The following is a 19,841-nucleotide window of genomic DNA, read 5'->3' as shown; positions in this document are numbered from 1 at the left end:
TAGCCGTGAAATTGTATTTCTTTAATATCAATATGAAATACATACTTACAAATATCCAATCACAAACGCCTACAAAGAGTTACTAGCAATACAGGATTTCATTACATTTTTAACGAGGTGTTTAAAATATTACAAAATGTATATTTTTAAAATCTACTACATACTTTGGTTCTAATTCTAATTCGTGGGAACGGAAAGGTTGCGAAGTTTTGCATCGCCTCCGAAGTTGTTTTGGTCATTTTTAAACTTAGGAAATCCACTTTAAAATCTAATTAAGAAGTTTTCAGGTACTAAAGAATTCACGCGCCAAACTATAATTAAATTTGTTTCATTCGAGTAAGATTCGAAACCAAGCTCGGTTTGTAATGGCCAAGGCGAGTTTGTCTATAACTTTTGTTGAAATTTATGTTATTCACTTTGATAATAATTTATTGTGTTACAGTTATTGAAAGCGCCTTTGTTTGTCTGTCAAATACCTTTGTGACTTGTAATTACTTTTCAAAAGTTCTATAATTTTATAGGTATCAAATGTATGATTTGTTTGTGAACACTTTGTTTTAAAAAAATCTTAACCGCTGCCTTCGTCAAATCCTTGGAATATTCGTTCCCAATAGCATCTCTAATCATCAGGAATGAGGCGCCAATTGACAGGTCTATAAAAGACCGAGAGTGAAAATAGATGTTCAAAAAAACCGGGCATCCAAGTCACATTGCCAAGCAAGCTCTCGACTGGAATGGTAACGTGGTGGCAAATGGTAACGTGGCCGCCCAAAACAGACCTGGCATCGAAGCATCATTGCACAGGCGAAAGAAGCCGGAACGACAAGGGGTGAAATTAAGAGAATTGCCTAGGACCGATCAGGCTGGTTTTCTACGCTGGTGGCCCTCTGTCTCACTTGGAAGACATAAAGCTTTAAGTTAAGTTGTCATTAAATATTAACATTGGTGTCTTGTCTAGTTAAATGGCCATAGATCCAGTCCCAAATGTCAGGATCAGACAGCCTTGTATAAACCCCAGGGAAGTTACCCCTCGCGCATCCCTTGCCCCACGACACTGCTCCGATGAGAAACCCTTCTGATACTATGGGTCCACCGCTGTCACCCTGAAAGAAATATTTGATAGTGTCATCTGTCAAATATGGTCATTCACGCACACACGTGCATACTCACATGTACGCATACTCTTTAATTAAAATTTTCATAGTATTTATTACAGTACTGTATAATATTTTTAAGTACAATTGTTATTGTTTTTTTCTTCTTCTACAAGAAGAGTCTGGTTTCCTCTGGCTTTGAGTGTTCATGGGCATTATGACTTAACATCAGTTGAGCCTCTTGCCCGTTTGGCCCCTGCTCTATAAAAAGACTCTTATTGAAGGAGATTTTTTCTTTATTCATTTACGTAAAGATTTAAATTGATTCAAAATTTACTACCAGTTCGCAAGTCAAGGGCGTAGAGCGGGCGAGAACAACTGGCAAGAAACTCTGCCACCCCGTAGAACAAGGAGAGATTTTCAAGAATGATTGCTGACCCTCAGTAGTTGGAGAGGCGTCACAAAAAGAATATGAGATTCTAGATGGTAATCGATCTTCAACTTCTAAATACTATAAAAGTATGTCTTCTCAGATGCCACGCTCTTCCTAATGGTTAGTGGTTGACAACTTTAGTTTCCGGGCATATTGCGTTAATCGAAACAGTTCCTCGGCGGTTGTGATGCCGGTTCAAAAGTAAATATTATGTAGTATTTATGAGAAATTTATGAAATATCGAAATCGTACCTGGCATGAATCAGGTGATGGTTGTGTAAAAGAGCCAGCGCAGAACATGCTCGCTGGGTCAATTCCACGGTCTACCTCTGACTGGCGGCACAGCTTCATGACTATTGTTCTGATGCTTGCTGATTGCAAGAATGTTGCAAACTGTCCCTTTTCCTGAAATGTTATTTAGTACTAATTTTAATTGATTCAAAACAGAGTCGAAGTATTTTATATAAATATGTATTCTACACAAAGCAACTAAACTTAAACGAAAATACTAATTTATTGACTTTAAATAGAATCTTAGCATATAGAATCATTGTCACTTTCGAAGAAAACAACATGAAAAACAAAAAAAAACTCAGTTTTGTGTCGTGCAGCTCGGATATACAACGGCCAAAGCCTTGAATTGTTTAAGCTATCGCGGATTGTTATGCTTAAAAGGAGTATTAAGAATATCCAAAGCGCTAAGTGACCTGAGCATCATGAGCATACCCCAGATACACACCTTCGCGTACATACCCTCACTTTCACACGATTACACAACACAACCGAATAAGGTATATTACTCAGTTAAATGTATTGAATTTATTGAATTTTCCATTTGTAAATGTTTGAAACTTTTTGTAAATATTATGTATCTTAGTATAATTGTTTTTTATTAGGTATATATAATTTATGTTAGCTATAGGATTATGAAATAAATAAATAAACATTCTTAACTATATAATAAAATATTTACTTTCATATTGCCCCATCCAGAGACGATTGCCATTTGGTTAGCTGGAAGTCTACTATCCCTCGCAGCCAGTAGAATAGGCAGGACTCTCGACGAGAATCGGAGAGTTGTGTACAGTCGTAATAGCCCAGCGTCGTTGAGTAAGTGTTTGGTGTCGTATTGAGGATGCATGTAGGATTCCTTAACATCATACATTTCACCCCCGTGTGTTCTCCACGAAGATCCAACTCGTACTGAGAGGTCTTTGGCCTTAAATCTTTTATGAATTGTGTCAACAGAAAAATATCAACTAAAAGTACAAAAAACACAGTAGGTATTGCTTCATCCACCAGAATAAGTTCTTATGTGTTGTTATAGGCAGAGAAGTAGTGCCCCCCCCCCCCCAAAGCCTCTTAAGTTACTTATTAACCTCACATTACTTAATTAATTATTTTCTCTCAATTATCACAAAACTTCAGCCATCACAATAGTGCCCCAATAACGTTTCCTTTGTTTATAACCTAATTACAGTGTAAACTCTTTGTAAGAAATTTCAAGGGACCGTTTCGTTTCGTTACAGAGAGTTTTTGTTATATGGAGGGTAGAGAAAAAAAACACACGTCTTAACTTTGCCTGACGTAATACACGATAGGTAAAGATGGTGCGTTTAGTAACTGAGACCAAAATTTCCTACGGGCAATGTTATCTAAGAATAATGGCACACGTGTTATGGCGCGTCTAAACGGGCCATGTTTTGCTGCAATTGATGGCTGCACTGTTGGCAACTAATTGTCCGGCCATTAGAAAAATATTTTAATGCAGCTGATGGCCGAACAATCTATGGCTGGGCAATGTGTTGCAATATGTCTACAATAGTATGGCCCATGATGCAGACTCCTAAACGGGCCACACAAACCGGCAACACTGGCTGACGAAATCACACTTGTCCCAGCAGCTTATATTGTTTTAAAAAAGAAACAGAAAAAGAAGAGATTGTGGATTTGACCTTACTTAAATAGGCGTGAAACTGTAGACAATTTGAGTCTAGAAATAAGTCTTGATAATAAATTATTCAAGAACTAGAATGTCAAAAGCAGTAATTTTTACGTAGTAATCTAACGTCAAATACAGCTGATCGCAAAACACAGATTATAGTAACAGGCACACTTCACTCATAGCAAACGTCATGTCGCGTAGAAAAGGATACACTGTGCCATAACAAAGAGAGTGACTGAAACAACAATAGAACTGGCTGTGCAATATTGCAGTTGAATTCGATAGCCTAGCGATAGTCCGGCCACCCATCGGGGCAATATCGGCCATATGTGGCTATACAAAACATGTTTGGCTATATGGCCGGGACATTACTGCAATATTGCATAGTGTGGCTGCTATTGTTTGCAATGTTGCCGGCCACAGTGTTGCAGCCATCAATTGCAGCAAAACATGGCCCGTTTAGACGCGCCATTAATGCAATAAACAATAATATAGGCGAGACGGCTGTTTATGACATCAGGTGTCTTTCTTAGAAATTTCAACCTCAAAAGGTTAGTTTTGAAAGCTGATTATAAAAACATTTACACTTAAGTATGTTGTCGATGTCTAAATATGAAAATATTTCTTTGTAATAGAGAATGGCTGTTGCGTCATACGTTATAGAGATATTTACGTTATAACAAATGACGTTATAAAGGGTTAACACTGTAATGAGGGATTTTTCTGGCATCTAAGAAAAGTAGTTCCAAATTAGCCAATAGATGGCATTTTCAAGTAAGGGTTTTTGGTTTTTTTAATGGAACTTGCCAGTTTATTCTGTGGTCTTTCCGCTTTTCTTTTGGCTCTTGCATTTGATTGTGATTGGTCTTTGGGCAACTTTGGGTGCTAAAATCATGGAAAAAACGTTTCATCATCCTTGTATTGTTAAAACATGGTAAAAAAATTGGTACGCACCATTTCCCTACCAATGAACATCGAAGAGTACATATTGGAACAGAACATTTGCGTAACCACCAAGTTTTTATCTGTGGCAAGCAATAAGAAAAAAAGGTAAATCCTTGCGATCAAGCGCCATCTCATCGTAGCTTTTAGAACTATCTTTTTTTTAATAGCTGTCAGAAAAATCCCTCATTGTAAATAAATGTAATCGCTGCGAGTCAAGGTCACGTTTTTTATTTGCGAAATGAATTGATTTGTCTTGAAGTTCATTTATTTCTTTCGTAAATTTGAAAATAATACTTAAATTCTGATTGCTAAGCGTATACCAAAATGTTTTGAAAAGAAAACATAGTCTCCGGTAATTTATTTAGTCAATAAGAAATGGCACATCGTTCATGTACTGTGGTAAGGTCGTAAGTTCTAGTTTATATCGTGCCGGCGGATCGTTAAGAGAAACACGTCTTTAGTACACAAATGTATATTGGCAACTAAATTTCATTGTAAAAATATTTGAGACTACACAGACAACTATTTTTAGATCTAAAATTGCAAAATAGAATCACCATAAGCCGCCCACCAAAGGACTACTGAAGTCCTTTCAAAATAAGTAAAATTGACAAAACTTATAGGTGCATGCTTAAACTTACATGCTTTGAGTTTGCTTCTACAACAATTATTAAGGTATCGGTATATGGTGCGGTCAGAAGAATCTATACAAAGAAGAATAGTACAATAATAAATTTTAACAACTATATAGCACTAATCTATTTCGATGGGCAATGGACATAGTTTGGTTACGCATCGCTTTGCTATATGATCACCACTTTTTACACTATAGACTCTGGTAAGACCATCAGGGCCAGGATGCTTGTCGATTATTCGTCCCATATGCCACTTTCCTGGTGGCAAATTGTCCTGTTTTATGAGGACAATGTCTCCTATCTTGAATTCGTCTTCGCGTTTTAACCATTTCGGTCTTTGTTGCAGCCGCGTCAAGTATTCTTTTTGCCATCTTGACCAGAAGTCGTTCAGCAGTTTTTGCGTGTATTGCCAACGTGTCAGGTTGCTTATTTTAGCGTCTTTTAAGTTCACATCAGGCACGGTTACAGGAGCTTCAGTTATTAAAAAATGACCCGGAGTTAATGGTTCCAACGTGCTGTCTTCCTGCGGGCAAAGCGGTCGTGAGTTCAAGCACGCCTCAATTCCACAGAGAACCGTCGCAAGCTCTTCATAGGTAAGGTTAGTATTAAGGATTCTTCGTAGATGGTGCTTAATAGACTTCACACCCGTCTCCCATAAATTTCCAAAATTTGGGGAGTAGGCCGGGATGAAGTGCCATTGTGTTCCATCATTAGCAAGTAATTCACTAATTTCTCCATCAAACTGTAGGCGAGCTTCCTTCCAGGCTTCAACCAGATCTTTGTTAGCACCAATAAAGTTTCTTCCCTGATCACTCCACATATTTGTACATCTGCCTCTTCGTGCGCAAAATCGTTTAAAGGCACCAATGAATGCAGCTGAAGTCAGATCACCAACCAACTCCAAGTGGATCGCTTTCGTGGACATACATACAAAAATGGCTATGTATGCCTTGCCAGTTTGGGAGCCTCTGCCCTTTTTTATTAAAATTTGAATTGGTCCCGCAAAGTCGACACCGGAGTTAAGGAATGGCCGAGCTGGTTTTACCCGAAAACTCGGTAAGTCTCCCATCAATTGTGTTTTTACCCTCGCCCCATGTCTAGCACATATCAGGCATCGATGGATACACTGCTTTACTAAGGACTTCGCGCGGAGTATCCAGTATTTCGATCGCAGGTAAGTGAGCATCAATTGCAGTCCTCCATGCAGCGTCTTCAAATGTGCTTCTGCGACCACTAAATAGGTAAGTCTACTTGCATGACCCAAAATGATTGGGTGCTTCACTTCATTAGCCAGTTCAGAGTTCCTGAGCCGACCGCCTACCTTCAGGATACCATCTTCGTCAAGGTAAGGATCTAGTGCTTTTAGTTTGCTTGTTTTCTTAACTCTTTTTTTTGTTTTTAATGATTCTATATCTTCTGTAAATTCTTCTTCTTGTGCTCTTTTTATACAGGTTTGCATCGATGCGTGTAGTTCTTCAGTTGTGATTTTGCTATCTATTCTGTCTTTTAATGTTTTTTGTTTCAGGAATCTTCGGCAGTATGTGATTGTTCTAAGTAGCTCTAATAGGGTATCAAATTCTTCAAATTGTGTATGTAGTCTCTTCTCTTGGTCATTTTTATTGTAAGTTATGTTTAAATTTTGTATTTTATTATTCTTCCTTTCAATCTCTGTTTGCATAATGTTTGGTTTAGTGAACTGTATCTTCGATTGTTGTAACCAGTCTGGCCCATGCCACCATAATTCACACTTTTTCAGATTTTCGACTAACATCCCCCTGGAACCAACATCAGCTGGATTATCTTGAGTTTGGACGTGATGCCACTGACTGCAGGATACATTGGTTGTAATCTCAACTACTCTATTTGCCACAAACACCTTCCAGTTGTTTGGATCTCCAAATAACCACGACAGGACAATGGACGAATCTGTCCAAGCATAAATTTGAGTTGCAGGAATTCTCATTGCTTTACCAACTTGCTTAAGCAATCTTGAGAGTATCAACGCGCCGCAAAGCTCTAAACGCGGTAAGGATATTGTTCTCAATGGAGCCACTCTTGTTCTTGCTGCGATAAGCGTCGTTTTGTTGGTACCGTCTGGGTAAGTCACTCTGCAATATACTACAGCACTATAATATGCTTGAATGGATGCATCGCTGAATCCATGGAGTTCTATTGACTCTCTGTTGGCGCACGTTGTACCTATCCATCTTTCTATGTAGATTCCATTCACATGTTCAAGGTCAGATCGCAATGTGACCCATTTACTGGCTATTTTAGAATTCAATGCATCGTCCCAGGTAATCTTTTCAAGCCATAGTTCTTGCATTAATATCTTTGTCAGAACGATGCTAGGTGCAATCCAGCCGAGTGGGTCAAACAACTTTTGGATGTCAGACAGAATGCTTCGCTTCGTGATCACTTTATTGATTGAAGGTAAGTTTAAATTGTACTCGAATCTGTCTTTTCCTAAATTCCATTGAACGCCAAGTGCCTTTATTGTTCCATCAATCTTCAAATCCAGATTAGCATTAGACGATCTATCACTAGGATCAACTGTTTCCAAGAACTCTCGGCTGTTGGATGACCATTTTTTTAGTTCGAATCCACCCAAATGAAGAAGTGCTTTAAGATCTTGACTCTTCTTTATTGCTTGTTGCAGATTGTCACCTCCAGACATTGCGTCGTCTACATAAAAATCTTCACGCAATATCTTAGCAGCTTCTGGATACTGGTCGCCTTCATCTTCTGCCAATTTCATAAGGGTTCTTACGGCGAGATAGGGAGCAGAAGCTGTTCCAAATGTAACAGTCAACAATCTGTAGTCTTTGACTTCTTCAGATTGGTCATTTCTCCACAAAATTCTTTGATAATCTGTGTCTTCTCGGTCAACCCATATCATACGGTACATTTTCTGGATATCAGCCACAAAACAAACGGCGTGAGTTCTCCATCTCATTATCAGGTTTCTCAAATCGTCCTGCAGTACAGGACCCGTCAACAGTTCGTCATTGAGAGAGACACCGTTGGAGCCCTTGCACGAGGCGTCAAATACGACACGAGTTTTCGTGGTTTCTTTGTCATTACGGATCACGGCGTGGTGAGGTAAGTAGACTGATTTCTTTTTTATTTCTTCTCTAGGTATTTCTTCGATATGTTTAAGTTCTATGTAGTCTTCAATTACCTTCTTGTATTCTTGCTTTAATTCTTTATTTTGATTGAACCTTCTTTCTAATTGCATTAGTCTCTTCATTGCTATTTCTCTCGTATTTCCTTCTGTTGATTTAGGTTCTTCAATGTTGAATGGCAATTTGACAACATATCTTCCACATTCATCTCGCTTCTGTGTCTTAGTGTATATATCTTCACATAACTGTTCCCTCTGTGTCAGGTTTCTTTTCGTATCTTCATCAACTTCCCATATTGTTTTCAGTAAATCTTCTATATCAACTTCTTGTTTCATGACCGTTAAGGATTGTTCATGCTTGTTGACCTTGATGTCAATTCCACCCATAAGGATCCATCCCAGGTATGTATCTTGTGCGCATGGTGTACCTGGTGGACCTTTGATCAATCCCTTCTTCATAATGTTTACATACTCATTGACACCCAACAGCAGATCGATGTTACAGGATGCGGAAAATGTTTCGTCTGCTAGTTGAATGCCAGCAAGGTGCGGCCAATCTCTTCTTATTATTGTGTCTGAATGTATGTTAGAAGTCAAGGGCTTCGTCATCACGTAGGCTTTAATAGGTAAAATGAAATTGTTCCATCGTGATAATACATTTACGTTTACTTCATGCTTGACTCTAACCTTCGTGGACTCAAGTCCAGACACGATAAGATCTACTGCTGTCTTGTGTAGTTTCAGGATCTGAGTTGCCTTCTCACTTATAAAACATGCTTGAGATCCTGAGTCTATCAGCGCCTTCAATGTAGTAGTGTGTCCACATTCATTCTTTAAAATTACTACTGCAGTGGCTAATAGTGAAATTGTCTGTTTCTGCCCTGCGTGATAGTGTGACGCAACCATTGCTTGAACTTCCCCTTCTTCTACATTTGCTTGATTGGATGACATCGGTTGATTAGCTACAACATGAGAAGCCGATGCCTCCCCGTAATTAGGTAGGTGTAGAAGAGTATGGTGACGTCTCTTACATACACGGCATGATGTTGGCAAACGGCACCTAAACACCGAATGTCCAACCCCGAGGCAGTTGAAACAGAGCTTGTTTGTTTTGACATGTTCTCTACGTTCGTTTGGTGACATCTTGGTGAATACGTTACAATGGCATAACGTGTGCACATCTGTACATAAAGCACAACTTCTTTGCTTTGGTCTTTCCGTGGCTGTAACGTGAAAGACTCGTTCCTTGGCAAGCTTCGTAGTAGTGGGGGGGTTGACTAATTCCAATGTTCTGAATTTTGCCTCTAAAAACTTGCGCAGATCCCTCCAAGTCGACAAGTCCTGGGAATTCTCTGAGTAGGACTTTTGTTCCCACTCCTTCTGGGACTCTGGGTCCAACTTCTGTGCAACCAGAAATATGATTACTGGATCCCAAGAATCCGTGGACACCTCCAGATTTTCTAGACTCTGTAATACTTCGTTGGTGGTGTCGAGAAGAGATTTCAGTTGGGTTGCGGCTTGGCTGGTACATTTCTTCTGAGCAAAAAGTCGCTTCAATAATGCGTTCAATATAAGACGCTTGTTCCCATATCGATGGTTAAGCGTTCCCCATGCTTGAATGTAATTAGCGCTTGTTATTGTAATGTTCTTCAATAAATACGCTGGTTCACCTGTCACACTGGTTTTTAAATAGTGAAGTTTTTCGACGTCGCTTAGTGACGTGCAATTGTGTACTAGTGATGTAAACAAATCTTTGAAACTGGGCCACAATTCATACTCGCCCGAAAACAGCGGTAAATGTATAGCCGGGAGATTCACTTTTTTATTTTGTTGGTCTTCTGGCGGCACTTGATTACTTTTGCCAGACTCGACTGCCGCCAACATATCTTTTAAGTCTCCCAACATACACAAATACAAATCTTCTTGTATAAAAAATTCTTCATTCTCGAAATATGGCAGCAATCCACGCTGCTCACGAGTGGTGCAGGTCAATAATTGTTTATGAGCTTCTATGAATATCACCCAGTATTCCTCAATTGTTTTTATTCTAGCTTGTAAGTAGCCCACTTTAGCCAGTCGTTCTTTGGGGCATTTTGACAAATTCAGCTGGGTTTTCTTCAATAATAGGGCTGTATTTTCGAGTATATTGATTGCTTGTTCAGTTTCCGTGGCCATATTTTACACGTCACAGTCGAAATATTCACACAAAAACTTTTAAATATTGACGCGTCGGCGCGAATAAAACTAATTGTCTTTAAAAATTGCACAAAACTTCAACCCGGCACTCGCTTATCGCTTTGGAATGCAGTTCTATTGTTCTCGCGGTAACCGGTCCTCGATGCAATGTTATATTTCTATTCGGCTCGAAGTCGACCATATGGTAAGGTCGTAAGTTCTAGTTTATATCGTGCCGGCGGATCGTTAAGAGAAACACGTCTTTAGTACACAAATGTATATTGGCAACTAAATTTCATTGTAAAAATATTTGAGACTACACAGACAACTATTTTTAGATCTAAAATTGCAAAATAGAATCACCATACTGAAATAAAATTTATTTATAAGAGATAAAAATATTATATTAAATATTAAAATTTGCTAAAATTGTTTTTATTATAATTTTATTAAAATAATACAGTTAGGGAAACACTGTAACGGTGACTGTTCTGCATCGGAAAAAATACAATCGGCCGAAAGGATAAATTGAAATCGTGGAAGCAATTCTCGGTACGCGACGCGACTCGAGTCCGCTTTTAGACTTTTAGTTAACTAGTCTTATAGCAAATTTTGTCGCTTCTTAATATTTGTCTTGATATTTTCAGTAAACTTTTTAGAAATTCTTGCAATTATTCGATCGCAGCGTGATGTTAGCACATTTTCTACATTTGAAAACAACACGTTTAATAAAAAATTTGCTATCATTATCAAAAAATCGATCTAAAACAGTAGCTTCTAAAAATTTACAATAAATATAATAAAAAAACTTAATGCAATCCTTATATCCTTGGATACAGGCTATTTTTATTATTTTATTAATATTAGATAAATCTATATTGTATTGAATATCATAATTTTCTGTTAACCAGTTCACCTGGAACATTTTGAATTAATCTAATATTCTTTCTGTTTGACCGTTAATAAGTGTACTTGTTTACCTATATGAATAAAGTTATTTTGAGTTTTAGTTTGCACCCATTAAACATACAACAACAATACAACAACAACGTAAAATTGAAAATCAATTTAAAAAAAAATACTTTTAAACAAAAAATAGAAAAAAACTACACATCTATCAGTCTCGATACCAGCGTAAAACCACAAAATAAATTCATAGGAGACCATAACCGTTACACCCAATATGTGAAAAGCGAAACAAGTTGCAAAATACAGAGAACAACTTGTTTTATTTTCGCGAGTTTACTACAGGGATTCCTCGCTCTGTAAACTGACAAATACTTTATTCCTTTATGCGGAGATATAGGCGATATTCTTAACATCCCACGGGAGATCGTCGAACTACCGTATTGTAAGAAAATCCCTCTAAAAGGTTCAACGTAAAAATAATCTACTATTAAAATGTATATATGTATATTTAAACCTAGCTAAAGGATTATTGTAAATAAATAAATCCTTTATTTCATTGAAAGTGGCACATATTAAGATGAATTAATAGAAAAAACCGCACAATCACCGATATGAAAAACGCATGCAAATGTCTAATTAACTTAATAAGGAATGAAATATTATTCTAAACTTATAATCTAAGACAATCATATTATAGGAACACTGTGCCTTTAAAATCTATTCATAACTTATGATATTATACGATGATGGAATGTTTATAAAATTTTATTAAAATCGCCCAAAAGGCGACCAAATATTCCTGAAAATACGGTTCTTAATTAACATGTTATACGCATGTTTTAACGTTTCTATGTATAATCAAGTATCTAGAATGTTACATATAAGATTTGTGTTAAATGTTATTTTATATTGAATATAATAGCAATCAGAAATATATTAATATATTTTGCACGGACCACGGAAAATGTTTTAAAACGCTACATTGATTTAATGACTGCGTATAACACATCTAGCAATAAGTCTAGTATGTTCTACTTTTCGTGTTTACCTTTCCAAGCAATGTGCAGCTGTGAGTATCCAAATATCGGTAACGACCGAACCTGCACAACCAAATTCAGTTATATACCAGAGAGAAACCTGCCACGGCACTGCTGTGATTGACGTGTTTTGTCCCGACACAATACGCCGGGAGGAGCCTGAAAGTGCATTCGGTAATCTATGTTAGGTAAACTATTTTTACTAACATCCTCTCATTCAAGCCGTTTCGAAGGAGTTGTAACAGTGCGACATGAATTTCATATAAAGTTGTATAATTATTAATACATCATATTATTAAACTTATTCAAATATAATTGCTCACTGCACTAAAACCAGTTAACTGACAGATACTGACTTTAATTTATTAAGACAAGAACTAAATTAATTCTAAACACGTTTGCCATAATTTTGAAAAATTGTAAAAAGTTTATGTTCTACCGTTACATAAATTACTGTTTTGTTTAAAACAAAAGTAATGTAAAGATCTCACCTGTTATTTTATCTAATAAGATATTATATTTTGTTCTATATAGCTCTCGTACTTGAGTCTGATTTAAAAACTCTAAGAGATGTTTTTTATTATTTTCTGCCTCGTTTGCAAGTTCGGAATAGTCAACTTCCACTGTTTGGGGGGACAAAGCTTCCGTACTCGCTATTACAAATATAACTATGGATAATACAGTTATATTCATTGTTCCAAAAGCTCCATATTATACAGCGTACAAATAATTTGATGTCTTGCCCTATAAAAACTCAATAATAATGAAATTGTCGTAAGATTTCATTGTCCTTTGTAAACGTGATTCGCGGCACGTGTTTTGCACATTTACGTCCGTTCTGAACATAAAATGAAATAGCCGTGAAATTGTATTTCTTTAATATCAATTTGTGTTTTATAGAATACTTACAAATATCCAATCACAAACGCCTACAAAGAGTTAATAGCAATAAAGGATTTTAGTGTATTTTTAACGAGGTGTTTAAAATATTACAAAATGTTTATTTTAAAATTTACTACTTTGGTTCTAATTCTAATTCGTGGGAACGGAAAGGGTGCGAAGTTTTGCATCGCCTCCAGAGTTGTTTTGGACATTTTTAAACTTAGGAAATCCGCTTTTAAATCTAATTAAGAAGTTTTCAGGTACTAGAGAATTCACGCGCCAATCTGTAATTAAATTTGTTTCATTCGAGTAAGTTTCGAAACCAAGCTCGGTTTGAAATGGCCAAGGCGAGTTTGTCTATAACTTTTGTTGAAATTTATGTTATTCACTTTGAGATTTTATTGTGTTACAGTTATTGAAAGCGCCTTTGTTTGTCTGTCAAATACCTTTGTGACTTGTAATTACTTTTCAAAAGTTCTATAATTTTATAGGTATCAAAAGTATGATTTGTTTAAATCTTAATATAACGGAAATGGCTCTGTAAGATTTTTCATTCTAATATTCTATGCAGAAGTTAGCGTTTAATCTATTGTTAAATTAGACTACTTTCAGAAGATAAATATACAAATATACAATACGATAAATATTCAGAAATTTTATTTTCAACACGACCAATATAATGACGTAATCTAAACAATAAATAGAACCTTCTGCAACTATTGTTATTCCTAAACCTTGTTTGCTTTAGTAATATAGACTAATATAAATTTAAAAAGGTTTTAAATTCAATTTTAAACTATTGTATAAACCAGGTGTATTTTAAGCGATATTACATTTTGACATCGTTTTAAATTAAAGATGCCTTCAAAACAGCAGCTCATTTTACCTTGAGTCGCTCTTTGCCCGGCCTCGTCACAAAGGCGCTAACTAGGGACGCAAGTGGCTGCTAAGCTTTGCCCGCTTTGTAACGCTTCCTGGAAGCTCGGGTTTACCTCCTGTTTTAAACTTTGCTTGTATTTTATATTCATATCGTGTTACTGTTAGAAACTTATCGAGTTCGCGTACGCTTTAAGCGTTGATTAACCATGAAGGTTTAGAAAATAATAGCTATTTTGCAGTTGCACTCTAGAATATATTATTAGTTTTACAAACTTAATTTCTTATCAAACGTATTCTTATACTACATAGGTTTTTATATCACGCAAGATCCAGGTTTTTGGACGAACAGTGTGTGTCCTGTATTTTCATTTCTCTCCTTGCAATCGGCGTTGCAGTTCAGCCAGCATAAGTTCCAGTACGACTTTCCATCTGTACCGCAAACTGGTTCATATTCGGGCGGGCAGGTTATGTTACAAGTGCACCCAGTCGGTTGGCACTCACCTGAGTGCCAGACACTTATCCGATAGCCATCCACCCTCTTGCTATTGCTACATTTTAACTGACACTCATTCGTATAGGTCTGTTGGTCTGTACCGCAGACGGGAATGTATCTATCAGTACAACCGCAACCCGAACATGTTCCATACTTAGTAATGGTTAAGTAAGTGTTTCCTCGTCTCTTTGCTTCACAGTTGAATTCGCAAGGATTCTTGTAAGTTCTACCATCGCTTCCACATACAGGGTTATTGATTTCGTTACAATAGCATTGCTCGCAAACACTTTTCGGGGCTGGTGAAATTGCTGGATGCTTAGAGCAGTAATTTAGTTTATTTTGACATGTTAGGTAACAGACGTTCTCGTAGTAATATCCGTTGCTTCCGCACACCGGTTGATGTTCAAGTGGGCATAAACAGCTTTCCAGACAGGCCCCGTTGTTCTTTATTTGGATCGAAGGTCCCTTTCGTTTCAAGCTTATAGAGTTAGCAGTTTCAAGAACACACTTGTTTCTGTAAAGAATGTTATCTGTACCGCAGACTGGAGCTGCGATATCCGTACATCCCGTTGACGGGCCGATGCAGCCAGCTCTGTAGGCTAAATTATAGAATGATTGACCTGCATAAAGACGTTTAAAATTTTCACACGCTAGTTCACATTCGTTCGGGAAGGTGAGCCCTTCCATGGTGCAGACGGGAAGGTTGAAATTTTGACAGAAGCAGGTTTTACATTCCCCGTTATTTGCTTTATATATGGGCCCTTTTCCATCCTGTATACTACGATTGCTGGTGCAATTAAACACACATTCGTTTATGTAGGTGATGCCATCAGCCCCACAGACGGGGTTATAGTTGTATTCACAGGGACACACCAGCAAAGGTTGAGTTACCTTCTGCGTATTGGCCAGGGTAGATACGCTATGCATGAATACTAATAAAACAATGCCTGGAACAATTAAAATAAAATGAGATCAATCCCGACTTATGTAACCCAACATTAGTTAAATTGCAAATATATATTTAATATATATACGTATAATAGTTAATATTTAAAAGCGTAAACAATTATCGCACATTTGAAGTCAATATGAGCCCTTTAGTTTTTACTACACTTATAAGTTGTAATAACATTCTCGTTTCCGATATTGTCCAATAACATAAGTGCCACTTAGATTTACGAACTCTTCAATAAGTCAAGTTAGTTTTTGTTAGCGCCGCAACCCCACTACCCCTAATTGTATGTTAGTTATAGCTCATATTTTAAACCATTAAAGTCAGTTGTTACCCAGCTTCAAACAAAGTGTTTTATTTGAACTTATACATACAAAAACCGCCACCAATCTTAATTCCCGTATAATATATTTTTATACTCACAGTTGTGTTTAGACATGATTCTTGCTGTTCCAATTAAGGAATTGGAATTTCATTAAAACTGTCGTATCTTTATTTTATATACGAAACAAATTATCTTATTATTTAAATGTCGCCATTTAAGGCTGACAATTAAAGTGATAGCGAAATTTTAGCATTTCTACTTTATACGGATATCTTCGATTAAATATATAATAACGTTGTTTTGGTATATATTGCTCATGTAACATATCAATATTGTATGCATTTAAATGTGTTCTTCATAAACTACTATGTGACCTTAAAGTTAAAAAATAGTTTTATACGGGCGGAAGTAATAAATTCTTGTTAATTTTAGTACAGTGCATAAACAGTCAAACAAAACATACGCAATTTTCTATTAACGTACTTATCTTTCTTAATTTACAATATATTTAACTGTGTCATGTTAAACCGGTCTTGGAGGTAATTTGCATATTAATTACAGCTATCTACGAGTTTTAAGGCTCACTACTGAATAGTATGATATTCTACTTAGATGGCTCACTTTCAAGCTGGAATGATTAAGAAATGTAAAAAGTCATATCATAATCTATATAAAGGGATAACGGTAATCTTTAAAAATCTCTGTTTAAATCTTTATCCTAACAAAAAATATTTAATATTTATTATTTACATATATTTTGGAAAATTTAAATGGTATAATTTATTTCCAACACACAACAACCTAAACAATATTAATAGATAAAAATTGATAAATAGAAAATTAAAACAAATTTAAAAAGTTTGGCACTGTGGCCGTGTACCTTAAACGCTGGCAGCATTTCCTTATTGTATTGCGACACTTAGTCGTAGAGCGAGTAAAAATTCGTAAAGCGTAGTACAAACTCTGGGGTCACCGGTAATGACTATCTATTTTGGAAATTAAGATTTACGCGATAATATACTTTGCATTGCTGTTCTGCATTTACATGCATTCAATTTTAGAATCTGTAAAGCTTGGAGATTTTTGTGTATTTTAGGAATATTTTTTTAGATTAATTGACGAGCTTTTTAAGGACCTGCTTCATCAATTGTTTATATAGGTATGTTATCTAAAGCTGGCGGCTTCAACACATTTACACTTTGTGCTTGTGTAGTGTCTGTGAATAAGCGCGAGACGTGATGTCAAACTGAAATACAATCACAAATACATCACGAAAAGACTGTCCGTCTCTCTCGCGCTCGGTCAAGCTTATGAGTATAAAAGAGACAGTTATTGTTTTTGTTTTGCTACTGTTTATGTTGATCTTTACTGTTTAATATTATTATTATTTTATACATGTTGATCTTTTTTCAAACATTACCAGGGCAATCTCGTGAAATGGTGCACAATGTTTTTAATTATTTTAAGCATCTTAATATAAACAGTTTAATGAAAAAATGTTATATTTAATTTGACATCAGATGCGACTGGGGTTTCTAAGGGGAGTATTGGAAGAATAGTTAGTGAAGTAAAAGTGAAGTGTGTTGATCTAGATGGAGTTTATGTCGAAAAATGAAAAATTATTTACACAAACTACTCTTTCACGTTCTTGGTCGGGCTTAGAACTTTTGGATCCACCCTCGTATGCACCTAATATTTATATGTATTTGACACATTTTTATTTATTTACAACCCACCCAACCTTACTAAAACCAGAGTGGACTAAAATGTATAGCATGGCAAAAAAATCATATTTTGAAACATGCTGTAGGTGAAATTGCATTAGTGTGTGTATTGTGAACCTGCCAGCTTTCGATAACCGACCTTTAATAGAAATGACTTCTTAATTTGTTATTTAATTCTCTCCATTTTCAATTTATAGATATGCAAATAAATAAGCTCTTTGCTTTCTAGATCAAATAATTGTTATTTACAGAAAATCTGAGCTAAAACCTCAACATTTAATAACTAAGGTGTAATAGGTGTCATCCACGATGTGTTATAGTCTATATATAGTATCCTCAATCGTTTAAATTCGTTAAATAAATTTTAACGTCCTAAAGGCAACAAAATAATTAATTATTATATCGTACGGAACTCGTACACTTGTGTGGCAGGGGAATCCTTTCATTTTGTAATATATATTTTTAACTATATATTGTGAGTGTATAACAATAAACAATAAATAAATTATTAAGTGCTAAAATGCTTGTGAGAATGCCTAACTAGCTCTGGTTGCAACTAAATAAAGCGTTTTAGGTAGAAATGTTTAAATCAGTTAAATTCTTTAGAACCATAGACATCTTATTTCAATTGTGAAATTCTAGTGAAAATTGCAGTTACAATAACAAGTACATGAACCTACACGTTCGCCGTAGTCCATCCCGTTGTAACAAAAACGTGCGCTAGATTTCCTCTGTGGCCGACTACAACCAATAAGTTTTTAGATGTATATTGTATATAATGACGCAATATGCAGGCAGACTACATACATCTACTCGTTATAATAAATTAAATATAAAAAAAAAATCAATGGCGCTACGAGTTTTAGGTCTGGGCCTCAGATTTCTGGATCTGTTTCATGATCATTTGTTAATTTAATAGGCAAGTAGGTTAGCAGCCTTCTGTGCCTGAAGCACGCCGTCGACGTTTTGGGTCTAAGGCAAGGCGGTTTCCTCACGATGTTTACCTTCACCGTTTGAGCGAATGTAAATGCGCACATAGAAAGAAAGTCCATTGGTACACAGCCGAGGATCGAACCTACGACCTCAGGGATGAGAGTCGCACGCTGAACACTGCTCATTATAAATTAAATAGACTGCTTAATATCTACCCGTCCACAATTAAAAATAAAGGCTTAAAGGATTGGCTTATGAACACACCTTACGCAGAGTTGCAGAGATTGAGCTCCTGAGACCTTACATGTAGTTACACATTATACTCGATCACTCAGTCACAAAAAAGGGTGCGTGTACTTATGTACGCGCGTATACTTCTTTGGCATTATTAAAATAGTTTTTGATTGCATGCAAATAATTAATTACAATTAAATAATCAAAGACTGGAAAAGGAGTCATTATAGTCAATAAAGTTCAGTTTACATTTGAAAAATTAAATAAACAAATATTTATTATTATTCTCTTACACTAAGTGTAACATAAATTCTATTATTATTCGAATGTTGTTTTTAAATTATGTCCAAAGCCGTAGGCATCTTCAAAAATAGAATTAATAACATTTCGACTCCGAAATGCACTAAAAATATTAAATAACAATATCTTATTTCTATTGATTGGTATTGTAGAGTGAATAAAATGCCTATTTATCTAAGGAATTTGATGATATAATTAGGATTTTTTTTGGATATCGGTGCAGTGTGCTCTTGCCTAGGTATTTAACATTTTCGTGTAATTTTAGATGCTTATGTATTTACACTTGCTATATTCTTATGGTTAAAATTAAAGCATTTTATTTTATAAAATCACGGTTCGTAACATTTGAATATCGAACAAAGAAAAAAATTAAATTATTGCTGAATTAAATGCCACGACAAATACCTACTGATTTATAAGCAGTATACCATTATTATTTTTAGGGCACCATTTCTGTAGTCTATGGCCTTTTGTATTTAGTTTTCCGCTATTAATAATAAAGCCAAAGCTTTATTAACTTTTTTTTCATTACGTTCAGTTTAATTGAGAGAAAATATCACAGTGATATAACAAGGGATTAACTAACGATGTTTTAAATTATAATGCCCGCCTTCCACTGCAAGCGGAACGGACCCATTACGGACTCCGCTATACTCGTGACGCCGGTCAACTATTTCTCGCTCAACACTCAGTGTAAGGCGAGCATAAAAGTTACCGTATGCATAAGTGTAATCAAATGTTAAACGTTTTTATGTATAATTTTACTGCGTAATTTAAACTGATATTGAATTAATATCAAGTTAAATATTATAGGGATTTTTC

The 19,841-nt window shown here is 35.9% G+C and overlaps 2 protein-coding genes and 1 long non-coding RNA gene across 3 annotated transcripts; 1 reads left to right on the top strand and 2 right to left on the bottom strand.

Annotated features, from left to right (window-relative positions):
• Nucleotides 1-6: 6 nt before the first annotated feature.
• Nucleotides 7-13,709, bottom strand: LOC125059210 (trypsin-7-like). Its single transcript, XM_047663524.1, has 5 exons — nt 12,789-13,709; nt 12,309-12,456; nt 2,501-2,753; nt 1,780-1,932; nt 7-1,103 (listed from the first exon to the last, which is right to left on the bottom strand). Exons 1-5 carry the CDS (start codon nt 12,988-12,990, stop codon nt 930-932), a joined length of 930 nt encoding a protein of 309 aa, XP_047519480.1. The 5' UTR covers nt 12,991-13,709; the 3' UTR covers nt 7-929.
• On the top strand, nt 1,068-3,204 carry LOC125059212. The gene is made up of 3 exons (XR_007118616.1): nt 1,068-1,580; nt 2,521-2,637; nt 3,057-3,204. It is a non-coding gene; the product is annotated as an uncharacterized LOC125059212 (long non-coding RNA).
• A 110-nt stretch (nt 13,710-13,819) lies between the features above and the next one.
• On the bottom strand, nt 13,820-16,058 carry LOC125059209 (serine protease inhibitor dipetalogastin-like). The gene is made up of 2 exons (XM_047663522.1): nt 15,927-16,058; nt 13,820-15,498 (listed from the first exon to the last, which is right to left on the bottom strand). The coding sequence occupies exons 1-2, from the start codon at nt 15,940-15,942 to the stop codon at nt 14,372-14,374; spliced, it is 1,143 nt and encodes a 380-aa protein (XP_047519478.1). The 5' UTR covers nt 15,943-16,058; the 3' UTR covers nt 13,820-14,371.
• Nucleotides 16,059-19,841: the final 3,783 nt, after the last annotated feature.

This window comes from Pieris napi, chromosome 19, assembly GCF_905475465.1.
Source record: "Pieris napi chromosome 19, ilPieNapi1.2, whole genome shotgun sequence".
Classification (NCBI taxonomy): domain Eukaryota; kingdom Metazoa; phylum Arthropoda; class Insecta; order Lepidoptera; family Pieridae; genus Pieris; species Pieris napi.
Note: the sequence above shows the minus strand (reverse complement) of the source record. Positions and strands in the feature narration are given on the sequence as shown.

Excerpts from the sequence above, each read along its gene's own strand:
- LOC125059210 (XM_047663524.1), bottom strand. The coding sequence starts at position 12,990 with ATGAATATAACTGTATTATCCATAGTTATATTTGTAATAGCGAGTACG. Across the intron at positions 12,457-12,788 it reads CTTATTAGATAAAATAACAG|GCTCCTCCCGGCGTATTGTG; the intron begins GTGAGATCTTTA and ends ATGCACTTTCAG. Across the intron at positions 1,933-2,500 it reads CTGGATGGGGCAATATGAAA|GAAAAGGGACAGTTTGCAAC; the intron begins GTAAATATTTTA and ends ATAACATTTCAG.